The sequence below is a fragment of the Gossypium arboreum genome, chromosome 1 (genome assembly GCF_025698485.1).
Source record: "Gossypium arboreum isolate Shixiya-1 chromosome 1, ASM2569848v2, whole genome shotgun sequence".
Taxonomy (NCBI): Eukaryota; Viridiplantae; Streptophyta; class Magnoliopsida; order Malvales; family Malvaceae; genus Gossypium; species Gossypium arboreum.
In genome coordinates this window covers 19,898,019-19,919,997 of record NC_069070.1, presented here as the reverse complement: position 1 = coordinate 19,919,997, position 21,979 = coordinate 19,898,019, and the positions used below count along the sequence as shown (strand labels likewise).

The 21,979-nt window shown below is 35.1% G+C and overlaps 2 protein-coding genes and 2 non-coding genes across 14 annotated transcripts; 2 read left to right on the top strand and 2 right to left on the bottom strand.

Annotated features, from left to right (window-relative positions):
• The first annotated feature begins 1,197 nt into the window (after window positions 1-1,197).
• LOC108473547 (uncharacterized) lies at window positions 1,198-8,698 on the top strand. Of its 6 annotated transcripts, none has more exons than XR_008282782.1 (8): window positions 1,198-1,456; window positions 2,130-3,439; window positions 3,771-3,965; window positions 4,204-4,933; window positions 5,081-5,931; window positions 6,058-7,574; window positions 8,228-8,312; window positions 8,437-8,698. XR_008282782.1 is itself a non-coding variant. In XM_017775192.2 (7 exons), the coding sequence occupies exons 2-7, from the start codon at window positions 2,185-2,187 to the stop codon at window positions 8,255-8,257; spliced, it is 4,578 nt and encodes a 1,525-aa protein (XP_017630681.1). In that variant the 5' UTR covers window positions 1,221-1,456; window positions 2,130-2,184; the 3' UTR covers window positions 8,258-8,698. The 6 variants fall into 6 exon arrangements, 3 of the variants coding, with proteins under 3 accessions (XP_017630681.1, XP_017630680.1, XP_017630679.1); XR_008282775.1 differs by having other exon boundaries at window positions 1,221-1,456; window positions 5,081-7,002; window positions 7,096-7,574; XR_001869766.2 differs by having other exon boundaries at window positions 5,081-7,574.
• A 727-nt stretch (window positions 8,699-9,425) lies between these two features.
• TRNAT-CGU (transfer RNA threonine (anticodon CGU)) lies at window positions 9,426-9,497 on the top strand. Its single transcript has one exon. It is a non-coding gene; the product is annotated as a tRNA-Thr (tRNA).
• An 804-nt stretch (window positions 9,498-10,301) lies between these two features.
• LOC128279307 (uncharacterized) lies at window positions 10,302-13,131 on the bottom strand. Of its 3 annotated transcripts, XR_008282769.1 has the most exons (3): window positions 12,619-13,130; window positions 10,557-10,659; window positions 10,302-10,433 (listed from the first exon to the last, which is right to left on the bottom strand). XR_008282769.1 is itself a non-coding variant. In XM_053027798.1 (2 exons), exon 1 carries the CDS (start codon window positions 13,000-13,002, stop codon window positions 12,619-12,621), a length of 384 nt encoding a protein of 127 aa, XP_052883758.1. In that variant the 5' UTR covers window positions 13,003-13,131; the 3' UTR covers window positions 10,302-10,556. The 3 variants fall into 3 exon arrangements, 2 of the variants coding, with proteins under 2 accessions (XP_052883758.1, XP_052883748.1); XM_053027798.1 differs by lacking the exon at window positions 10,557-10,659 and having other exon boundaries at window positions 10,302-10,556; window positions 12,619-13,131; XM_053027788.1 differs by having other exon boundaries at window positions 10,302-10,659.
• An 814-nt stretch (window positions 13,132-13,945) lies between these two features.
• On the bottom strand, window positions 13,946-19,542 carry LOC108473387 (uncharacterized). Of its 4 annotated transcripts, XR_008282768.1 has the most exons (6): window positions 19,289-19,542; window positions 18,880-19,008; window positions 18,659-18,721; window positions 18,205-18,576; window positions 17,989-18,036; window positions 13,946-14,237 (listed from the first exon to the last, which is right to left on the bottom strand). It is a non-coding gene; the product is annotated as an uncharacterized LOC108473387 (transcript). The 4 variants fall into 4 exon arrangements; XR_008282767.1 differs by having other exon boundaries at window positions 17,979-18,036; window positions 18,880-19,541; XR_008282764.1 differs by having other exon boundaries at window positions 13,946-18,036; window positions 19,289-19,540.
• Window positions 19,543-21,979: the final 2,437 nt, after the last annotated feature.

Genomic DNA, 21,979 nt, shown 5'->3' with positions numbered 1-21,979 from the left:
AAAGATATTCTCGTCTGTACAAAATATTTTCCAAATTCATATATATATATATATATATATATTATAAATAAATTAATATTATAATATTAAAATATTAAAATTTTTCAAATTTTTCAAATTTACTTTTATTTTTTGAATAATAGACTCACATAAATATAGTTTAAAAATTATAATGTCACAATAAATCAGTATAAAAATTGCAAATGAATTATTTACTTCTCACAAAAATCAATATAAAAAGTTTCCTTCAATATTTGTGTACATTGTAATATAATATAGATGATATGGATATAAGCTTAATAGCTTAACTAAAAATAATAGTAGTTTTTATGAATAAGGTAATAATAAAATTTAAAGATAATTAATAAAATATTTAAAATTTTATGTATTATCTATTTTAGTTTTAAAATTGTGATCGAGTTGGTGTCACGTAATTTCGTAATTAAAATAAGTAATATTATTTGAGAGTGTATTAATTTTATGTATTAGTTCTCACGTGCTACAATGGAAGTACATTTAAAATTCTTAATATGATGTTTTTACCTATTTCAATTTTCTTTTACTTACAATTTAGACTATTTTTATTTTAATTTCATAAATATTATATATGTATTGTTACTATTATTAGTTTCAAATCTTATATCTCATTGAAGCTAAGGCTATGTTAGAATGATTGAAATTAGCTTGAATCAGAAGTTTTAAATAGGCTGAATTGCAATGTGATAACGTGTTATTAGTTGATATTTTGCAGAATGGACTTGCAGTAATAAATAGTATTGCCGAAATTAGGTTGATACATGAATGGTACTACAAAGATTGGCAAATTAAATTTCGTCACATCCCGTAGGATAATAATAAAGTTGTAGATCAACTAGCTAAGATGGACGAAGACATAATTAATTGCTTGGTCATGCTTGAAGATCCACCTCTCTCTATGCGAGATCTGTTGGAGGAAGTTATCTATAACTCGAGCATAGGTGAAAGTTGAAGTTATTAAGCTCATTCACTTAGACATGTTTTAATCTATTTTCTTGTAATAAAAAAAATCTTATATCTCATTATTTATTGAATATTCTAAATACATGATTTTAAGAGAGTTTTAAAATAAATATTAAAATATTCTTTATTTCAATAAAATTAAAAATGTCTCGAACAGATTACTTACTCTAAAGGAATCACTGAACCTTAAATATAAGGTTTTTTTTTTTTTTTTTAAAGAATTAGAAATCTTTTTTCGAGTGAACCAAATCTATAAAATAAGCGAGAAACACTCAACACTAAGAAGAAGAGCAGAACACACAAAAAAGAAGAGGAAAAAAAACACTTTGATTAGGGTTTATGAACCTTGAAATAACCCCCTTTTTCTTGACGAAAAAAGCTCTAAATTCCTAGATTTCCAAATTCTAGGGTTCGTTTATTTTTCTTCGCTCTCCATTTCCCCGCTCACTTTCAACTGGTAAGCTACCGTTGCTATGATTAATTCCGGCTTATCTTTTCATTCATTATTCGTTTTTAACTTAGTTACTTCGATTCTTTCTTTCTTTTCTTCTTTTTTATTAGTATAGTCTTTTTACCTGCTTAATTGTTAATATTTTTGTTTTTTTGTTGTGTTGTTGCTGAGAAAGTTGATGGAAAAGAATGGGAAATTCTTCTCTTTCTGAAAAAAGTCTTTTTGGAGTGTCTTCTGGATTTGGATTGAATTCAACATTAATTTTTAATTTGAATACGTGAAATTTGAAGCTTCCTTTTTTCGGCATTTGCAGTTTGTTTGACAGTATTGAATTTATTTGAATTATGTGGAAGCAATCTTGAGTTTTTGGTGGATATTTGGCTTAGTTTGTATTTTTCTTAACAGTTTGAAATTCTTGAATTTGAAAAAAAAATTAAAGGGATATGCTTATGAAATTCTGTTCGTTCTTCTTAGTTGTAGTGAAATACATTTGATTCTGGCTGTTCAGCCCTTCACTTAATGTGAAAAACCATCAAGGAAGTTCTGAAGTACAATTCGTGCTTTGAAGTGTTGTGCTGCTTCCATTATCTGATCCTTATTGTTTATTTAGAACTGGCTTTTACTGAGATATCAACTTATATTTTTGTCTAGTTTCTGATTTGAGTTCTATTTTCTGCAGGGGATTTTGGTGACTTTAGTTGAAGGGCTATATCTGTGTTAACACAAACTGTAAGATGTATGCTCAAGGGAATCGTAATCCTCAGCCTGGGCAGGGTCCTCCAGAACCCATATCATCTCCATATCAACAGCTCCCTCCCGGTCCGCCTGCTCCTCCACCTCAATTCCAGCAAGGCCCATCAGGCTTTCCACCATATCAGCATGGTCCTGCTGCACCTCATAAAAATCCCCCTGGTGGGTTGCCAAATACAGGTCAATCTTATCTACACCTACCTGCGCATGTTCATGCAGGTGCCCCATTGCCACGAATGTATCCGACAGCTCAACAGAACTCACAACACCATTTACATTTAGGGACCCAGAATGCACTTAATATGCCTCAGCAGGTGCGTCCTCCTCCAATTAGTGCATCATACCCAGAGGTTTCACAGACCCAGCCACGTTTTAGAGCATTACCTCCTCCCCCTCCTCCTCAATCCCAGGGGCAAACATTTTATAGAGCAGCAGTGAATCCACTACCTCAGCAGCGAGGACTTCTACATATCTCACCACATCAACCGCTCCCTCCTACGACAAGTTTCTTCGCTTCAGCTCCACTTGGAAGCTTTGTACAACCAACAGGTGGAGATCACCGTGTTCCATCTACCTCTTCTCTCCCCCTCCCACCACCACCACCTCCACCCTCTTTTCCACCACCTAATCTACCATCTCCTCCAACTTCCACCTCTACTGGTCTTTCATCTTCTAAGGCTGTGCAAAATGTTTCCAACTTACCCTGTAATTTGGACTCGGATGGCTCTAATTTAAGCACTTCAGGTTCTGTCGGTGTAGCTGTGGCTCCAAATCAGGCCAACAATTTAGTTACAGATAATGGCTCTCCGAATATGAGAGGGGAAAATGGCTGCAACATGAGTTCTCTGGTTGGAGATAAGTTACTGTTACAAGAGGGTTTGACCATGGACCTTTCTTCCACTCCTCCTAAGCCAACAGATGAAAATGTTATTGAAAGGATTGAAGCTTTATGCCAGGGCATTGCTAAGAATGGGCCTGATTATGAGGACATGGTTCGTAAAAATGAATCTGGAAAGCCAGACTATGCATTTCTGTATGGTGGTGAGCCAGGAACTGAAGCTGCAATAGCACATGATTTTTTCCAGTGGATGAAAAAGAAAAGTATGTTTGCATGTAAATTAGATGAACAGCAAGGAGTTTCATCTTTGAGGCCATCAGGAAAAGAGTCCTTAGAGCAAGCCTGCCATTTGGTTGCAGCTGCATCTCATTTGCCTGATGATTCTGACATGGAGATGGAAGGTTGGCTTTTTCTTTTCTTTTACTATGATTACGCTTTCTAATATCCTCAATCTTTTTAACTTGTGCTTCCTAATGTCTGGAATCTTTTACGTTTGTCTAAATTGATTGTCCATTTTATGTGTTATGAGCTTTGGAAAAAACTGTAATGATCATTTTGGGATAGACTTCTTGGAACTTGTTAATGACCATTTAAACTCAATATAGCAAAAGTTGTATATTCTATTGTGGATATCCAATGATTTTATGTTATCTATATTCTGAAGCAAATTATCTGATTATCTGTTGGTTACATGCTGATTTTTTTGTTGTTATTCTGGTGGGTGATTTCAAGACGATATCACCCAAATTGATGATGATCAGGGAATGAATCAAATGCTCGAAGGCCGTAAGAGTCAGTGTGATATTAGTGATAACATGCTTAATGAAGAAGAGAAGTTACGTCCACCGCAAATGTCGACTGGATGCAGTGCATCCATTTTACCAGAAAACACATCAGCTGCAGGCAGTTCTAGTTTGGGTGAACAAGGTAAAAGTTATATCTAGCGATCATATTAGGCCCTTTTTCCAAAACTCCTGTTTCTTGCTTTATTATATTAGTTAACCAGATATAAATAATTACTGCCCATGGCTCCAGAGTCCAGAATAGTTATTACCTAGATATGTAGTATTCCTGAATATTCATTTACGAGTCTTTATCTCTTGTAGTTTGCAATTATCTGTTGTATGTTTAGCAAGTTTAGAATTATTTTACCTCTTAAATTCAGGTCAAGAAGGTATTACCAAAGTTGACCAATTGGCTTTTGAGGCATCTGTTTCTGAAGTTAACTTAGTCAAATTAACTGTACGTACTAAACAGCCTATAGTCACTAGTTTGGAGAAATCGAATACTTCCGATCAACTTGCAAAAGGTGGCTGTCCATTCAGACTTCTACAAGACTATACTTCTGATGACAATTCAGAAAAAGATATTGAGACTGGCATTGGAAATATGAATGCGCCATTTGGTGCTAGTTTGGAGAATGCTAGTAGTCCCAACCAGACTGGAAAGGGGCTTGGACCACTATCAAACATGCCATACAAAGTTGCAAGCTCAGAAGTGGTTGAAGGTACTATCACAACTTCCATCATGAATGAGAATGAACATGCTGATCATAAGGATGTACAGAAAGTGTCTAGAAATCATGTTGCTTCTGTGGAGGTTCTCCAAAAGGAAAACGTAATGGTTGGTGATAGTGTTGAAAGTATTATGTTTAGTGAGGAACATAGAGAAGAGGAAGAGAACTTGACTCTTGGGTCTCAACATAAGGTAGATAAGTTTGGGCGACTGGCTAGGAATGATGGTAGTGACAGTGATTCTGATGATTCAGACTATGTTGGGAGGCACAGAAGGGGCAGAACTCGAAGCAGAAGTCAGAGTCGTTCACCTCCAGATAGAAGGAAAAGGAGAAGTCCACGGAGGACTAGGAGAAGGGAGAAACGAAGCCTATCACGCAGGTTTTCATTTTGTTTATTTATGGCTTGGATTCTTTTCCAATTAATATTTAAAAATATGACATAGTAAGAAAATTATCTTCCGTACATTGCAATTCCTGTTTGTTTTATGATCTGTGAAAGTTGTAAATTTGTTGCTTGTTGTTTTAGTTGGTCTCCCAGAAACCGGAGAAGCAGAAGCAGGTCTCCCAGAAATCGTAGAAGTAGGAGCAGGTCTCCTAGAAATCATAGAAGCAGGAGCAGGTCTCCCAGAAACCGAAGAAGCAGGAGCAGGTCTCCCAGAAATCGAAGAAGCAGGAGCAGGTCTCCCTATTTGCGTCGTGCTGATGAGTTCAGTGCTGAGAATAAGAGACGAGCGAAGGGACAAATGCAATTCTGTTTTGACTTCCGTCGAGGCAGGTGCTATCGTGGAGTGTCTTGTCGTTTTCTGCACCATGATTCTGGCAAGAGTGATGAATCAAGGTGGCAAAAGAGCAAACAGCAGCTGGAGTTTCCTCATAATTCCAGGACCAATATTCGTGATGAGGTCAAGCGGATCTCTGAGAAAGTTGCTGATCATGAGCATGGTGAAGTTAGAGGTCCAGAAGTAAAACCGTATGGCAATTTTGTTGCTTCAAGAGATAGGATTACTAATCTGAATATTGAAGATTCTGTTGGTGGAGGTATTCTTAAACAAGATGATCAATCAACTGAGTATCACATGGTTAAATATGAGGAATCTAGAGACATTCCAGCCTCTGTTTCTGAAACACACTTGGTAGAAGACATGAAGGAAGGGCCTAATCTCGTCACTACTGAAAATTGTCAAGAAGCAGCAGTAGAGTCTCACCACCTATCAACTGTTAATGCAGTGTCAGTAGGGGATACTGATAAACTGAATTCAAGTGGTCATGCTTCTCAGAAAATACTTATTTCTTTCAAAAAACCTGTTGACCAGAAATCTCTCTCCAGAACTTTAGATCCAGTGAGCCAAAATGCTGATTGCCTGCATCAACAGTCAGGTAACTCGTCCATATCTGATTCTTCTCGTAAAACATCTGCATCCTCACCAAATACTCTTTGGGAAAGAAATGCTTATGAAAATACAATGGAGCTCCATAACCATTCTTCTCATATTGGCAATCCAGATACGAATCAGCGGCAGGCCGCATCTTCCATGTCTCATTCTTCTGGGGAAAGCTTTCCTTCTTACATGTTACCTGACCAACAGTCCTACTTTGCTCTACAGCCAAAATCCTCTTTGGCTTCCTTGCCTCCACCACCGCCACTGAAACCACTTGATTCAACTATAACTCCTGGTGTTTCTTCACATTTTCGGCAGAGTCACTTGCCTTTGAGGAATGATTTTGGTTCAGAAACTATCCCAAGGCCTTATCCAACTGAATTGCCTGCACATTCTCAGTCTGATGGGTTTCAACAGCGAGCTTATATTCCAATTCAGGAAGCTAATCGACCTGTTATACATACACCTTTACCTGTCAGTAACCTGCCCATTCAACAACTTGGAGCTCCTAGTAAGTCGGGAGATGATGGTTTGACGCACCCTCCAACGCAGAATGTGTTTGGTTCAAATTCTTTTGCTCAGGGAAACACTTACCCTCATGCTATGCCCATTTCACAGCAGTTTCTGGGTAACAAAATGCAACCATTCCCCGGTGAGAGTTTGCCACCTGGTGGACTTTCTAACTCATCTTCATATATTCATCCTTATCCACAGAAGCAACAACCTCCGCACAGTTTGCACCACCCTATGGCAGACCGTATATATAATCCTGCAGGGAAGATGAATTCTTCATTAAAAGATCCACCAGATATTAAAGATGCAACATCCCACCATATTGATATTGGAGGATCTACTACCTCAACGTTTCCAAATCAGCATGCACCTACTCTTGATCAGCCTATAAATTTCAAATACCATTCTCATGTTTTGCAAGAAAAAGGTACAACCTACAATAACACACATTTCAGTTTGGGTCATGCTCCAGTTGATGGGAGACGAATTGGATTGCAAGAAGCAACTTCCCCACCCAATTCTGCCCGGGCCATTGGGCAGAATTCTTCTAGATCAGGTGGCGATCAGTATGATCCGCTTTTTGATAGCATTGAGCCTTCTACAAGGTTATCCAGAAAATTTGATCATATGCAAAAATTGGAAGTGACAGGTGATTCTGGCATCTTATTGGGGCTTAGTGATTCCAATAAACCACTGGATATGGAGGAAAAAGCCAAGGATGCTGGAGCTGTTACTTCTGCGGCATCGGCAGATAATGAGGAATTTGGTGAGACTGCTGATGCTGAAGTTGGTGCTGTTGAGAATGGAAGCCCAAGTCATCCAGTTGAAGTTAATATGGCTGCTGGTGAGATTGAGATGGATCAGATAAAGTCTCCAGGGAAGAGCAAGAAGAGCAAAGATTCCAGATCAATGAAGCTTTTCAAGGTTGCCATTGCAGATTTTGTGAAGGAGGTTTTGAAGCCGTCGTGGCAACAGGGTAATATGAGCAAGGAGGCTTTCAAGACTATTGTAAAGAAGACTGTTGATAAAGTATCAGGAGCTATGAAGAACCACCAGATACCCAAATCGCGTGCAAAGATTGATCACTATATTGAGTCATCTCAGCGGAAATTGACAAAACTTGTGACGGTAAATTCTCATTTCATGCTTTTCTTTTTCTTCTTGATGAAATTTTCACAGCAAAGGTTATTTGTTTGGGTTTATTTTGATCTTTTGATTTATTCAGTTTGGTTGGATTGTTTTGCTTTAAGAAATTTTCTTGGAATCTTTATGCACGTATATGTTGCTGTAGAGAAGACGGTGATGTTTTATCAGCACTGTGCATATTAGTTAGAACCAACCTTTCCATCAGGCTTCATTCGTGATACTTTCAGTGAATTTGTGTAGAGACTTGCATCCAATCTGCAATTTTATCCATTTTGATTGGCATAATTCCCAAGTCGCACTTGGTACTTGGTAGTATCTAAGTAAGATATATTGTTAGGACACACAAAATGTGTAGGCTAGGCCTTACAGTAGACATGGAGCTACTTTTAGCATCCAAAACCACCAAAAAATCCTGTTCTCTCCTGACCAAAAAAAAAAATAATACAAAGGGAAAAGTTAAAAAGCCTAATGAATCGGTCCCCTTTTTTTTCCAGCCATGTCTCATGATTATTTCTTAGGGAATGAAGATGTGGTTTAGCTATTTTATATTCTTTATTGATCTTTTGGATAAGCTAAGTTTGCATTTTATATGGCATGACAGTGATGTTTTAAATTTTCAATATCATGTCTTGCAGGGTTATGTTGATAAGTATGTCAAAGTATAAGATGCCATCAAACTTGTTCCCATGCATCCACCGATAAAAGGTTTTGATTAAACACGTAAGCTTCTTTCCTTATTTTTTCCCACTCGAGGTTGAGGGCCATTGAAGCTTTTAGAAGTATTTCTATTTGTTGCCGTGTTTTGAAAAAGGATCTAAAACCTAGAGCCGGTTGCTTTGTGTAGTTTTGAATGGTTAGGGAGGATAAAGGAAAAGCTAAGCTTATGAGAAGGTGAACAAGGCAAGAGATTATCAATACATCTTAACAAAGTTCTATGGAACATGAATGAACATATATGTAGTACTTTGTTTGTATATTGTCATTCCTTGTAGATATCCAGTCTTTGTCATTGACTAATGCTGTATGTGATCATTATGATGAGAAAATCATGCTTTACGTGGAAACTTTATATATGAAAATGAATTTTTTGATGATCAGAATACAAAGATTCATTAGCCAATTGTTGTTCAATATATCCACAAAGGATAAGTCTTAGCTTTTCTGTTGCATTGGATTCTTCAATAATGACCGACATGTTTGAAACTATGATTTGGAAGTCAATTTTTGCGGAAACAAATGGACCCTGAATGGATGCATCATTTATACATGTATTTAGCATACAACATCATGCATATCATGCATGCAAGATCAAGATCATGTCTATAGTCACATCCAAAACAAGTTAATTTTCTTAATTCATATGCTAATGGTTTCGATTTGTGAATGTGAAGTTAATTAGCTTCCAAACGTGAAAATTTTGCTTTTAAAAGATTTTACCATAAAAAAAATAGTGTGATTTTTTCCGACTTTTGTTGTAGCTAATGAGAAATATTATCTTAATAGTGGGATAAGAAAATTCTCATTGTATCTATGATTATATTACAGTATATTATGCCAAAATATAGAAAAACATAGGCGTGCAAGGACCTAGACTTCAAATTTTTTTGAAAATACTTAACTAAAGCTTGGTTCGGACTTGAAGATAGTTTGTTTTATTGTTAAAAAATTATATAAAAATATTTCTAAATATATTAACGGTAATTCGACTCTTTGAAGCTATTGAGGATAGCAGTAATTTTGAATAACAGACGGGGAAAAAGAACCGGTGGGCTGATGAACCAAGCTTTTTTTTGTAGAAACAAAAAACATTTTATTGAAGACGTAATCAAACAAGCCTCTGTAGCATAGTGGTAGTGCGTTCGCTTCGTAAGCGAAAGGTCGCGAGTTCGATCCTCGCCAGGGGCTATTTATTTTTATTTTTATGTTCAAGTCAAGTATTGGGCCACTTTCGGCCATGGATCAACCCATTATTATATCCCTTCACTGAAATGTTGCTCTGAATTTAGAGTTTCAGTTTTCTTTTTTCTCAATAATAGTTTCACGACTTCTGATAATTAATGTTTACTAATTTAAACGGATACATATTTTTATATTAAAATAATTAATATATTTTATTTTTACTTTAAGAAATTAAATACATATCTTAATTAAATTTATCTATGTTTGTATGAAATTTTGCATACATAACAAATTCTTTAAAATGTTTTACTAATTTGAACAATATTATGACACTGGGGTGATAAAATTCACTTGATCTTTAAGCCTGATTTAGTTTAACATTGGAGTTATAATATAAGATTAAAGATGTCAAAATATGACTTGCAATTGTTAAATCCCTGTTTAACCTACTATCAATCAAAACATTATTTCAACAGAAATTGGATAAAATATTTTTAAAAATATAACATTCATATTTTCAAAATATTTTATACTTTTCATTTCATTCTTACCATTTATATAATAAATCAAATTTAAATATGTAATTTCTGCTTCATTTATATTGAAACCCAAGGCATACACTTCAAATCTAGATCCATGTTTCCAACATCACACTTCACTAGTGTATTTGTCCAATAGATTGGAATATTCATCAGAAGAGAAAATGCAAAATGATTCACATTTGAGCTCAAGATGAAGCAATGCAATGATGAATGAAAAATGATTCATTTCTTAATGTTAGAAGAAATCCAATGGAAACCACATATTCAATTCTTCATCAACATATCTGATTCATTTCTTATTGTTCATGGTTCAAAAACCATCAAAAGCTTGAACGAGTCAATTATATCATTCATCATCCAACTGCTGTTGCATCTGGATTAATACAAGCATGCTGATTAACTGAAAAAGAAAAACCAAACAAATAAAAAAAATGTGGACAACCACCCTTATTAATGTCGGAAACCCCGAAACTGCAACCCCTTTTAACTTCAAGTGTCTCAAGAAATTGCTATGCTACAATACCTGCATTTGTTCAATAACAAGCTACTAAGAGAGTGAATCAGATGGGACCGGTGCACCATTAAATTCAGCCATAAGTGCTCAGTGCTCAGTGCTCAGTGCTCGCCTGTTCACATGCCAGAAACATTTTTAAAATCGGTAATATCAGCTTCGTAACAACATAAGTATAAGATATAATCTCACTGAGATTACTGGTGCAAGGAATTATATTTGGATTACAGATTAATATAACATGTAAGCCTTTTCCAACTATTGGAAGGTCACCTATACAGACCATATAGCAATACTACTCTATTTTATCCTTTTAGACTGAATTATCGGTAAAGCTAAGAAAAAGTGAGGTCCTTTCTTGTAGGTTCAAATATGAATCTAACTTGAAATAAAACAAACATACAAAACAATTCAAGAAATCAGGTGATAAAAAAATAGTGCATTTAAATATCTTGAACCCTCGTACTTATAATTTATAACCAGCATTGAGGAATGGAAGGAATTTCTAGAATGTAACCATGCCCTTATAGTATATGGATGGTATAAAATCCAAGATATATACAAGCATCCTCCACCTGAAGATAGTAGAAATGCTCCACTGCAGTTTACTTTGCATTGCAAATAGAGAGAGAGCAACTTTATAGATCCAATCTCTATGGAATACAAATAACAAGAACATGCAGGAGGATCTAACCTTTTCTGCTAGCACCAGAAGTTCAGAAATGAAACTTGGCTTTAGAATCTAACAAGGCTATCACAACATTCAGAATTGTCAACACCAAAAACTAATACTCGATGTACTCCGCCAGCAAATGCAGGCACGCTGGTCTTATTATCTTACCCTAAAAAAAGGAGGTCAGGATAGCTGCCTCCAAACAATTCTAGAACAAGGTTTTTAGTGGAATGCTATGGGAATTTAAAGCTCGTAGCACTTAGTGTATGGATGAAGGCGTTTCCACAAAGTTTGATAGGGTACTAAACTGGTTTGTATTCTTTTCTTTTTAAATAAATGAAAATACCTCAAATATGTACCAAGGATAAGCCAACCACATACAAAGCTAATTCTTATACACAACAAAAGGGTGTTTTACAATTTAGATGAGTTAGAAGCTAAAGATAAAAGCACTTTTTGAAAGGCAATGTGCTTATAAAGTAGGATTATTGTTTCTTGCACTTCCTTTGAGGTTTAGCGCGATAAAAGAATCAAAGTGTTTAAAGAGTTAAATCGTTATTTTTCTTTCACAAAAAAGAGATAGATGAGTGGATATTTTGTCATTCATTACCACATTATTTCCAAACTACCATTTAATCCAATCCGGTTAATATGAACTTGATAATCCCAATTTTCTTTACATAGAAATCCATTGTCAAAAACATGTAGGGCATCACAATACATTTTTACAAGTTCTCATAGAAAGTATAGTGCATTGTCATCAAACTTAAACATCTGTGTACCAATATTTAAATCTGATGATAACCCTAATACGGCCCAAAACAGAACTTTCATAAGCCTGACACAATAGGGAAACCCTCAAGACCGCATAATTCAGAATACTAAAGGTATCCTCAATCTTGAGCACCAAATCCATCAGTCACAAACTCGGTATCCGCTTGAGCCATCCAATCTCATCAAAAACATTAAAAATCAGTATCTCCAATCTCGCCAATAAACATTGCTCAAAACTTTTAACTCTCAAACCTAAAATAAGTAGTCAAAAAGGCATTATATCAACCCAAAATCGAAAAACAAATAATAATCTTAAGTGTCATCTAGTTCCAATGACCCCACTTCTGCATATTTCATACATTAACTCAAGTCAAGCCTCAATCAGATTCCCCCGGAATCCCGGTTTCGGAAAATCCCAAATCATACACACTACATTTACATAGAAATAGTGAAAAACTGATCATTACCCACATCTCAAAACAGAAAATTAACCAAAACCCAAATCTTCAAAGCATCAAATTCATCAAGATAGGGAGAAAAGAACAATATCCAAAGCTCAAAACATCAAAAATCGCTAAATGAAATCTCATTTAAAGAAATAACAATAAAAAATTTCCGAAATCTGACCTATTTCTGGTAGCCTCCACCAACGGCATTCTCATCCTCTTCAACTTTAGCAGTCAAGTAGACCTTTGGAAAATCGTTGACATCAAATGTTTTCTCTCTCATCATCTTCACCACGTCATCTTTCTTCAAGATGGTACGGCGGATCGGAGGGCGGTTCCGGCGTTGATCGCGGCTGTAGTATTTGATGTCGAAGACGGTTTCAGGGTCGGAGGTAGGGACGATGGGCTTTTGCAAAGTGGTGGCGGGGCAGCGAACACGATACTCCGTGGCTTTGGGCACTGCGTTTTTGTACTCTGGGTCGGCGCAGGGTCCAGTTATCTCCCATGGCTTCTTGATGTAGCGTCTCAGGCTTTGGAAGAGGGAGCTGCTTGCTTTGGAGGCCATTGTTAATTGAAAATCCCACCACAGAAATTGAGAGGGACTGGATTTGGTGAAAGTGCCCAGGGTCGAGACTGCTCTAGGCCTTATTCGGTTTTACCAAAAGAAAATGGATTTTTTACAAAACAGTCACTCAACTATTAATAAATTTTCTTTTTATCACCTAATAATAAAAAACTATAAAATGATCACCTAATTATTATTAAATTCAATTTACTAGTCCAACTTGTTAAATTTTTGTTGTTAAGTGAAAATTTTTAAACACCTTTCTAATATATACACAAAAAATTATTTCAACTTGATAAATCAAGATGGATATTTTAAGAAAAAGATTGACGTCACTATATTTTAACTGAAATAATTTAAGATAAAAACTACTTGGATTAACTAGTAATAAAAAAGTATTAGAATTAAATTATATCAAATTAAAGTATAGATCTTAAATCTTAAATTTAAACATAATAATGAGACTATAATCATAATTTCACCTAATCTATACCTAACACAATCATTTGTCCTTTGATTTGATTTGATTTTTTTAAATTCAAAAGTGAAAGAAATTTTATTTTTAAATTAAAAAAGACTAAAATTTTGAAAATTAAATTACATGACTCAACCTTGAACATATTAGTATATGGATTTGAAATATTTTTAACTTTTAAATTTTTATTGTATAATTTGATAAAAAAAATAAGTAAGTTAGTACGAAGCTTAAGGGTATATATAAAAGGAAATCTCCTAAGGCCTTCCATATGTCCTTTTTCTTTTTCACTTATAATAAAATGATTGTATTTTAGTTTTAAGAGTCGAATAGGATACATGTGGTAATCAATTAAGAAATTCAATACTCATGAGTGTCAAAGTTATATGTGAAACTTGTCAAGCACCAATTAAAGTTGAGAAAAAAGGTCGGCACCTATAGGAGCTGACTATTTTACATATTTAGACATATTTGAATAATCTGTAATTTTATGACATTTGGCATGTTAGTATTCTTACACATGTAACACAATAAATTTACATTTAAATTATTTTTAATTTAAATTTATAAACTTATTTTATCGCGTTGGGTGAAAAAGTCTATTACCCTAGCACGCTTTTTGTCTGCCGCCCCTGGTATGCGTTTTTAGGTTTTTCAACTGGTGTTTTATTTTTTTTTCTGTCCAGTACTGTCCGGAGTACACAGTACGGCATCAATCTACTATTCGTCAGGAATTTATCATTATGCTTGGTTTCGTGACCTGCAGGGATGGAGAATGAATTAGTGGTTTTGTTTCTTAACGATGAGGAAAATGAAATCTTACAGATTCCTACAGATCCACTTGCAGCAAGGGATAGAGAGTTTCAACTGGTAGGCTGCTTCTTAACAGCCAGTTTAATTCACTTCCCAGCTATGAAAAGTACGATGGCTAATCTATGGCATCCTGTACGGGGTGTTCAAATTCGGGATTTGGGAGAAAAAATGTATTTATTTCAGTTTTTTCACATTATGGGTTTGGAAAAGGTTTTAAAAGGATCACCATGGACCTTTAATAATCATTTATTGATTCTGTCACATCTACAACAAGAGGGAGATCCATTGAAAGTTCCATTAATTTATACCCATTTTTGGGTTCAAATTCATGATGTCCCTATTGGCTTGTTTTCTGAAAACTTAGCAGTAAAGTTGGGGAATTTTTTAGGAGAATTCCTAGAATATGATGGATCAAGTAGAGGGAAAGAAAATTACAATTATATGAGAATTAGAGCTAAATTAGACATCAGACGTCCGTTGAAAAGGAAGAAGCAGGTGATGTTTAATGGAAGATACTCCTATGTCAGGTTCAAATATGAACTTCTATCCCTTTTCTATTTTTATTATGGTCGGTTGGGACAGTGATTCTTTTTGTGAGGCTAAAATGATGCTTGGGGTGGAGGTTGCTGATATGGGGTGGGATTTATCATTGAAAGCCCAACCCCGTAGAGCACTATCAATGACTAGTATCCAGCTTAGAGAGGAAGGCGAGGGCAATAGTGGAGGATAACAGAATGGAAGTCGAGTATTGGGAAACCGATTACAGGAAAAGGTAACTGTTGGAAGAGGTGGGATGAACATTGATGCAATTCTGGGTTTTAATTTCGAAGGGAATATGCCATCGTTAGATCAGTCAATGAGGAATGTATGGATGTATCAATCACAAACTGCCATGGAGTATGATCTTAAAGATGGTGTCATCATCAGAGAGGAAGAGAAAAAGAGAAGTAGAGGAGTGATAAAAGAGTCATCCAGTAAAGAAGGGTATGAAGCTCTTACGACAAGGACTAGGAGAGGGGTGGATTCTAATCATTTATTATAGCCGGCTGCCAAAAGGCAAGCCTACCGGTCGCAATAAAAATATTGAGTTGGAATGTTCGTAGTTTGGGAGGCCACGAACGTTTCGACGACTTCGACATATGCTGAAGTTACAATCCCCAAATTGTCTTCTTTATAGAGACGAAGCTACGTGGAAAGCAAATGAAACGAATACGACGAAGTTGTGGTTTCCAAAACGGTATTGAGGTCGACGCTGAAGGCACTAGAGGAGGTTTATGTTTGGCATGGAAAGTGGATGTTAACATAACACTTCGAACATTTTCCAAGAGGTATATTGATGTATTTGTTGATGACAATGAGGCTAGTGTAAAGTGGACATACACTAATTTTTAGAGCTCCCCCTATGCACAAGATAGGAATGAAGCTTGGAAGGTGTTGAAAAGTTTGATAACAGTAGAGAATATTCCTTGGTTTGTATGTGGAGACTTTAATGAAATCATGTATGGGTTTAAAAAAAAAGGAGGATTGCTAAGAGATGAGGGAAGAATGGAGTCGTTTCGAAGAACCTTGGAAGTCTGCCAATTGATTGATGTAGGGTATTCTGGCACTTGGTTTACGTGGGAGAGAGGTAATCTGCTGGAGACAAATATTCAAGAAAGGTTGGACAGAGGAGTTGCTACGGGTAGATGGATTTCCATGTTCCCGGAGGTCAAAGTTTAACATTTAGTGCATACTTTTTCAGATCATTGCTCACTCTTGATTAATACGAAGAAAGACGACGAACAACCAATAAGTATTTCTTTCAAATTTGAAGCTTGGTGGGTGTTAGAAGATACTTTCTTTGAAGAAGTCAAACGTTTAAGGGAGTCATCTTCAGGAACACTGCTTTTAAAGTTAGAAAATCTGAAGAAAGGTTTGAGTCATTGGGTAGGGAATATTCGAGTGAGTCGAAGGAGAAAAAGACAGATTCTTACCGATAAACTGACTGAATTGCTGAGTAATGATAGAGATGAGAGAAATATGGCGGAAATAATTGATATGAGAATTCATCTGAATTTCGAAATAGAAAAAATAAACGCTATTAGGAGCAAAGGGCTAGACTCAATTGGCTGAAATTTGAGGATAAAAATACAGCTTTTTTTCATAATACAACTGCCCAAAGAATGATGAAGGCAGGGAAACTGAGGTTTTGTATGAAATATAAGCTGTTGCTTCGTCTTATTTTCATAACTTATTTACGGCTGGAGATAGAGGAAATTATGATTATGTGCTGTCTGGTATTAACCGTTGTGTATCTGAAGGAGATAATGAAAAACTGACAGTAAAGTACACCAGTGAAGAAATTCAAGAAGTGGTATTTGAGATGGGGTAACTAAAGCTCTAGGGGAGGATGGGTTCCCAGCCTTGTTTTACCAGAAATGCTGGCACATTATTGGAGATGAGGCTGGCTCTTTTTGCCTACAGATACTTAATGGAGATATGGAGGTCAGTTCGTTAAATTCCACTAATATTGTGCTTATTCCGAAAAACTCTAATCCAATGAATATGTCGCATTTTCGTCTAATTAGTCTATATAATGTTTTATACAAAATATTGGTGAAGGTGATTGCAAACCGTTTCCGAAGAGTGATTGGAAAATGTATTGATGAAGTGCAAAGTGCCTTTATGCCAGGACGATTAATCTCGAATAATGTGTTGATAGCATATGAAATCCTTAATAAGCTTAAGCACAAAAGGTAGGGAAAGAAAGGATTAATGGCGATGAAGTTAGACATGAGTAGAGCGTATAATAGGGTTGAATGGAACTTCTTAAGGGCAATAATGATTCAAATGGGGTTTGCTACAAAATGGGTTGAAGGGGTTATGAAATGCATCACATCTGTTTCTTATTTAGTTGTCATTAATGGATTTATTAAGGAGAGAATGGAGAGGGTCTATCGAGTTTGATGAGACTAGCGATGCAAGAATGAAGTTTAAAATGGGTGAAGACCAGCAGGAGTGGGCCAACGGTATCGCATTTGTTATTTGTAGATGATTGTATTCTATTTGGGGATGCCACAATTAGGGGTGCAAATCTGTTAAAAGTAATTTTAAGCTACTACAGATCTTGTTTGGGTCAGCAGGTTAATTTTGAAAAGTCCACTATTTTCTTTAGTAAAAATACTTCAGCAGTGGATAAACAGTTGCTAGTCTATTGGCAGTTCGATGCTTGGAGGAACCGGAACGCTACCTTGGTTTGCCAAATATGGTGGGTAGGAGGAAGAAGGAGTCTTTTCAAAATTTAAAGGATCGTATTAAATTGCATATTGTCATCTAGAGTAATAATTACCTATCTCAAGGAGAAAAAAAAGTCTTTATTAAAGCCATCCTTTAGGTGATTCCAACTTACACGATGGCCTCTTTCCTATTGCCGAGAACTCTATGTGATGATATTGAGAGTATTATTGCAAAATTTTAGTGGCAGAAGGAAAGAGGAAAAAGGGTATTCATTGGTGCACTAGGAAAAATCTTTGCAGTTTAAAGGAAAATAGGGGTTTAGGGTTTCAAAATTTAAGTCAATTTAATATCGCGCTATTAGCTAAACAAGGTTGGCAATTGACAATCTATCCTAACTCATTATTAGCAAAGGTTTTAAAGGAAAATTATTATCCACAGTCTAATTTTCTTGAAGCTAGGTTAGGGAATCTACCTTCCCTTACCTGGAAGAGCATTTGAGCGTTGAAGGGACTTCTTCAAGGTGGACTGTGCTGGAGAGTGGGAAATGGGAGGGATATATCCATTTGTAATGATTGTTGGATTCCCAGGATAGACACAATCAATATACAGAGCAGGACAGACAACGAGGAGCTGGAGTTAGTCTCGGATTTTATTGATCATTCGAGTATGAAATGGAAAATAGAGTTGATATGCAATACCTTTCATGACGAGGTTGCTCAAAAAATATTGTAGATCCCCCTTGCAGAAACAGGTCATGCAAACTTTTAAGTTTGGAAGGGAGAACAGTCTAGGGAATTCTCCGTACGTAGTGCTTATAAACTATTACAGGACTCTTTACTAGATCCTAGTAGTAATTTAATACAGACCGAATCTAAAAAATTTTACAACAAACTCTAGAGCCTACAACTTCTCACAAAAGTTACAATTACAATCTAGCATATCTCCTGGAATTACATGCCCACGCTTGCAAACCTTAGGTGTAAAAGGGTGCTCACGTACGCTCATGTACGCTCATTGCCTCCGTTGTTATTCGGGGGATGAAGATTGCTCTCACGTATTCAGAAAATGCCCTACAAGTATAGAAGTTTGGCAGTTTTTAGATCTTTCTTGGGTCACCAGTAACTTAATCTCTGAGTTTTGGGACTGGCTTACCTGGGTATTCATGCAAGGGTCCGAGGAGCAGAGTCGACTTTTCTGTTATGCCTTATGGCTAATCTGGTATTCCAGAAACCAGTTAGTACATAAGCGAATATCTATTACAGGAAGACAACTTGCACAGAAAATTCTAAGTTATAAGGCTGAACAAGATAGGACGAGAGCAAAGCAGAAGATCCCAGATAAGGCTAGAAGTTAGAGAAGTATGGAAATCTTACCAAAGGTTAAGATGCACTTTGACGCTGCGTTTGACAAGGGAACTTCTAGATCTGTGTCCGGGGTAGTGGTTTGGGGTCTCAGGGACGAATTTCTGGCCTCGAAGACGGTCCTTCACAATAATGTTCCATCTCCATTTGCGGCAGAAGCATATGCAGGATTGGAAGCAATTAAGTTAGGGATCTCAATGGGTTTTTGAGAAATACAAATCAAAGGGGATTCGCGAACAGTAATCAGAAAGTGTTAAACAACAGAAATAAACAAATTAGCGATAGGAGCAATCATACGGGATATTCAAAATAGGAGTGTCCATTTTCAAATAATAGAATTCCAACATATTCCAAGAATATAAAACTTGCGTGCCCATAAGATTGCAAAAAAAAAGCTTTAGCGAGCGAAGTAACCTCTTACCTGGTTCAAGTAGGCCCGAATCTGCATGACTAGTTTCCGGAAGGACGCTGGGTAAGAAGACCGGACTAGAAGATGATGAAGAGGAAATGGGTGAGTTTTGAAGATAGCAATGAATGTATATTTTTTGGGCAAAGCTATCGACATAACGGATGGATAATTTTGAAATGGCGATTCGTATAGCATTATGGAGTCCAGCCGTAGTTAAAATGACTGGGGTTGATTAGGTTTATCTTTTCTCTATACTCATTTATTATTTTTGTCAGTTTCTACTTTATTCATTTTCTTTTAATTTTTGTTTTAGGAAACTTAGGCTTTTCGGTTATGCCCTGAGCAGGGCCTTTACTCTACTTTGTTTGTTGGGCAGGTCTAAGGCCCACTTTTGTAATAATTATTTTCATTCAATAAAAGCCCAATCGTTTATAATTCAAAAAAATTATTTCTAATTTAAAAGCATTTAAAAATTTTCCTTTATTTTATACATAAATAGGGTTCAAAGATCGAAAAATGTCTTATAAGATATAGTAAAATAAATATTTAAAAGAAGAAGACATATGACAATTTTTAATATCGCTTATAAAAAAAAGTACATCGCTAATATACCAAATAATAATCCTTTTAAAAATTCCATCTATATATTTAAATTATGAGAAAATATTTGATCATTAGAGTTGACAAGCACATGCTAATATACTGTTTTGTGTTTCAGGATAATGCTTGGAGTACGAAGGATATTATCAGGACCTCTTACAGTTGGGCAAGACAGTACGTTATCGCTTCAAAATCACCCTTACAAAAATCTCATCCTTTTGTTACTACTTCTCCTTTGGTACGTGATTCGGTGTGCTTAAACACTGATGAGTTGGTCAGAGTCAAGGGTGACTTCGCTTCAGCTGGGGGGCTTGTACGGGACTCAAATAGGGCTTGGATGTTTGGGTTTTGCAGATATTTTGGTTGTTGTTCTGTTTTGGATGATGAACTGTGGGCCATTTTGGATGGATTACATCTCACATTAGATAGGGGATTTAACCATATTTTAATTCAAATAGATAGTCGCAAAGCTATACTCGTCATTCAAGAAGAACCTGTAGGAGGTCACAAATCAACTTTAATTAGGAGAATTCAACAACTGTTGATACAAGAGCATCATTGGTGCATTCAACATGATCCTAGTAAAGAAAACAAAAACGGGGATGCTTTAGCCAAAATGGTTCACGATAAAATACTCGATGTGCGCTTTTTGAATAACCCCTATTAGAGGGAAAGCTTAATTGCTTTTGTTTAATCTTATTTGTATCACACAAAAAAAATACAAACCCTTAAATTATTTCCATCTATATATTTAAGCATTCTCAATAATTTTGACTTGATTTGTATTTTAGTCCTTTTCTAATATAAATCTGAGTACAAAAGTTAATGAAAATTTATATAAAATTCTTAACAAAATTAAAATTACTAAATTATTAATTTACTGTTTCAAATTACGTAAATTTTAATTATGATTAAAAGTAACTTTGTAATATTAAATTTATATAAATAATTTGGATTTTTTCCTTTTTCAGATTTTAAATTAATATTTTAATTTACTTTAGTTGGATTCTGATATTATATTTGGTGAGTGTTTTGTTTAAGAACTTGAGCACCTAAATGTAGTAGGAATAAATTCTAGCAAGAGGGATCAATTCATTGGGTCTGTCCTGCTACTTGGTTGCTGTAAACATAAACTACAAAACCATATACTCACCCGAATCTGAGATAATCGGTATCGTACAAATGCTTGAAAAGATAACGAGTTATAAAATAGAAGAGCATTATCTAGTGCTTCAAAAAAATTAATCTTTTTAGAATTTATGACTACTACACATACATGCTCAAGTTCTTAAACAAAACACTCACCCAAGATAATATCAGAATAATCTCAAATCTGAAAAAAAGGGAAAAAAATCCAAAAATTAATCAATTCTTCCATCAGTACGATGATTATAACATTTTTAAACAAATATTGAAACATATTTTTTAAATATTAAATTCATCTCCAGTTTTATTTTTATTTTTTAGGAAAGAAAATGTTTTTTCCCGATGAAAATATTGAAAATAAGATTAAATGAGGAGGGTAAAATTGCAGTGAAGACCCTTCGTATTTCTGCATTTGTTAAAAAAAGTGTTCTACATGGAACAATTTTATATTTCCCTACTTTTAGAGAAATATTTCAAAAGTACAAAGTATTCAACACTTGTAATTTTAGTTATTAAAATTAGCAATCCTTTTAAAATTGTACCAAATATAGATTACAATTTAATGAGTTCTGGCCTAAAGTTTCTAAAGAAATAACATATTGGTCCCCAAACAAGTTTTCTAATTCAATTCTATGTTATTCCAAAAAAAATTTAATATTCACACCTAATTTTCATATGTTGTAAATTATTAAAATTACCAAATATTATATGAACTGGACATCCTTGATGATCAGCATATCATCATATTTTAATTAATTAAAAATAGGCATTGTTAGATTAAAATTATCAGTTGATAATCAACTTTTATTTTAATTTTAAATATTAAAGTGAATGTTGAATAATGACTAAATGCAACAAATTATTGCTATTAATGAGAAAATTTTGCATAAGTAATTTAATTAAAACATACATTATTTTTTTAAATTTTTTGACCTACTGGACGGTTGAAAAGGTAGA

What these genes read in the sequence shown, in the direction of transcription:
- LOC108473547 (XM_017775190.2), top strand. Translation starts at nt 2,185, where the DNA reads ATGTATGCTCAAGGGAATCGTAATCCTCAGCCTGGGCAGGGTCCTCCA. An exon ending in TTCTAGTTTGGGTGAACAAG is followed by an intron (nt 3,966 to 4,203) that starts GTAAAAGTTATA and finishes TCTTAAATTCAG; the next exon opens with GTCAAGAAGGTATTACCAAA. An exon ending in AAACGAAGCCTATCACGCAG is followed by an intron (nt 4,934 to 5,080) that starts GTTTTCATTTTG and finishes TTGTTGTTTTAG; the next exon opens with TTGGTCTCCCAGAAACCGGA.
- LOC128279307 (XM_053027798.1), bottom strand. Translation starts at nt 13,002, where the DNA reads ATGGCCTCCAAAGCAAGCAGCTCCCTCTTCCAAAGCCTGAGACGCTAC.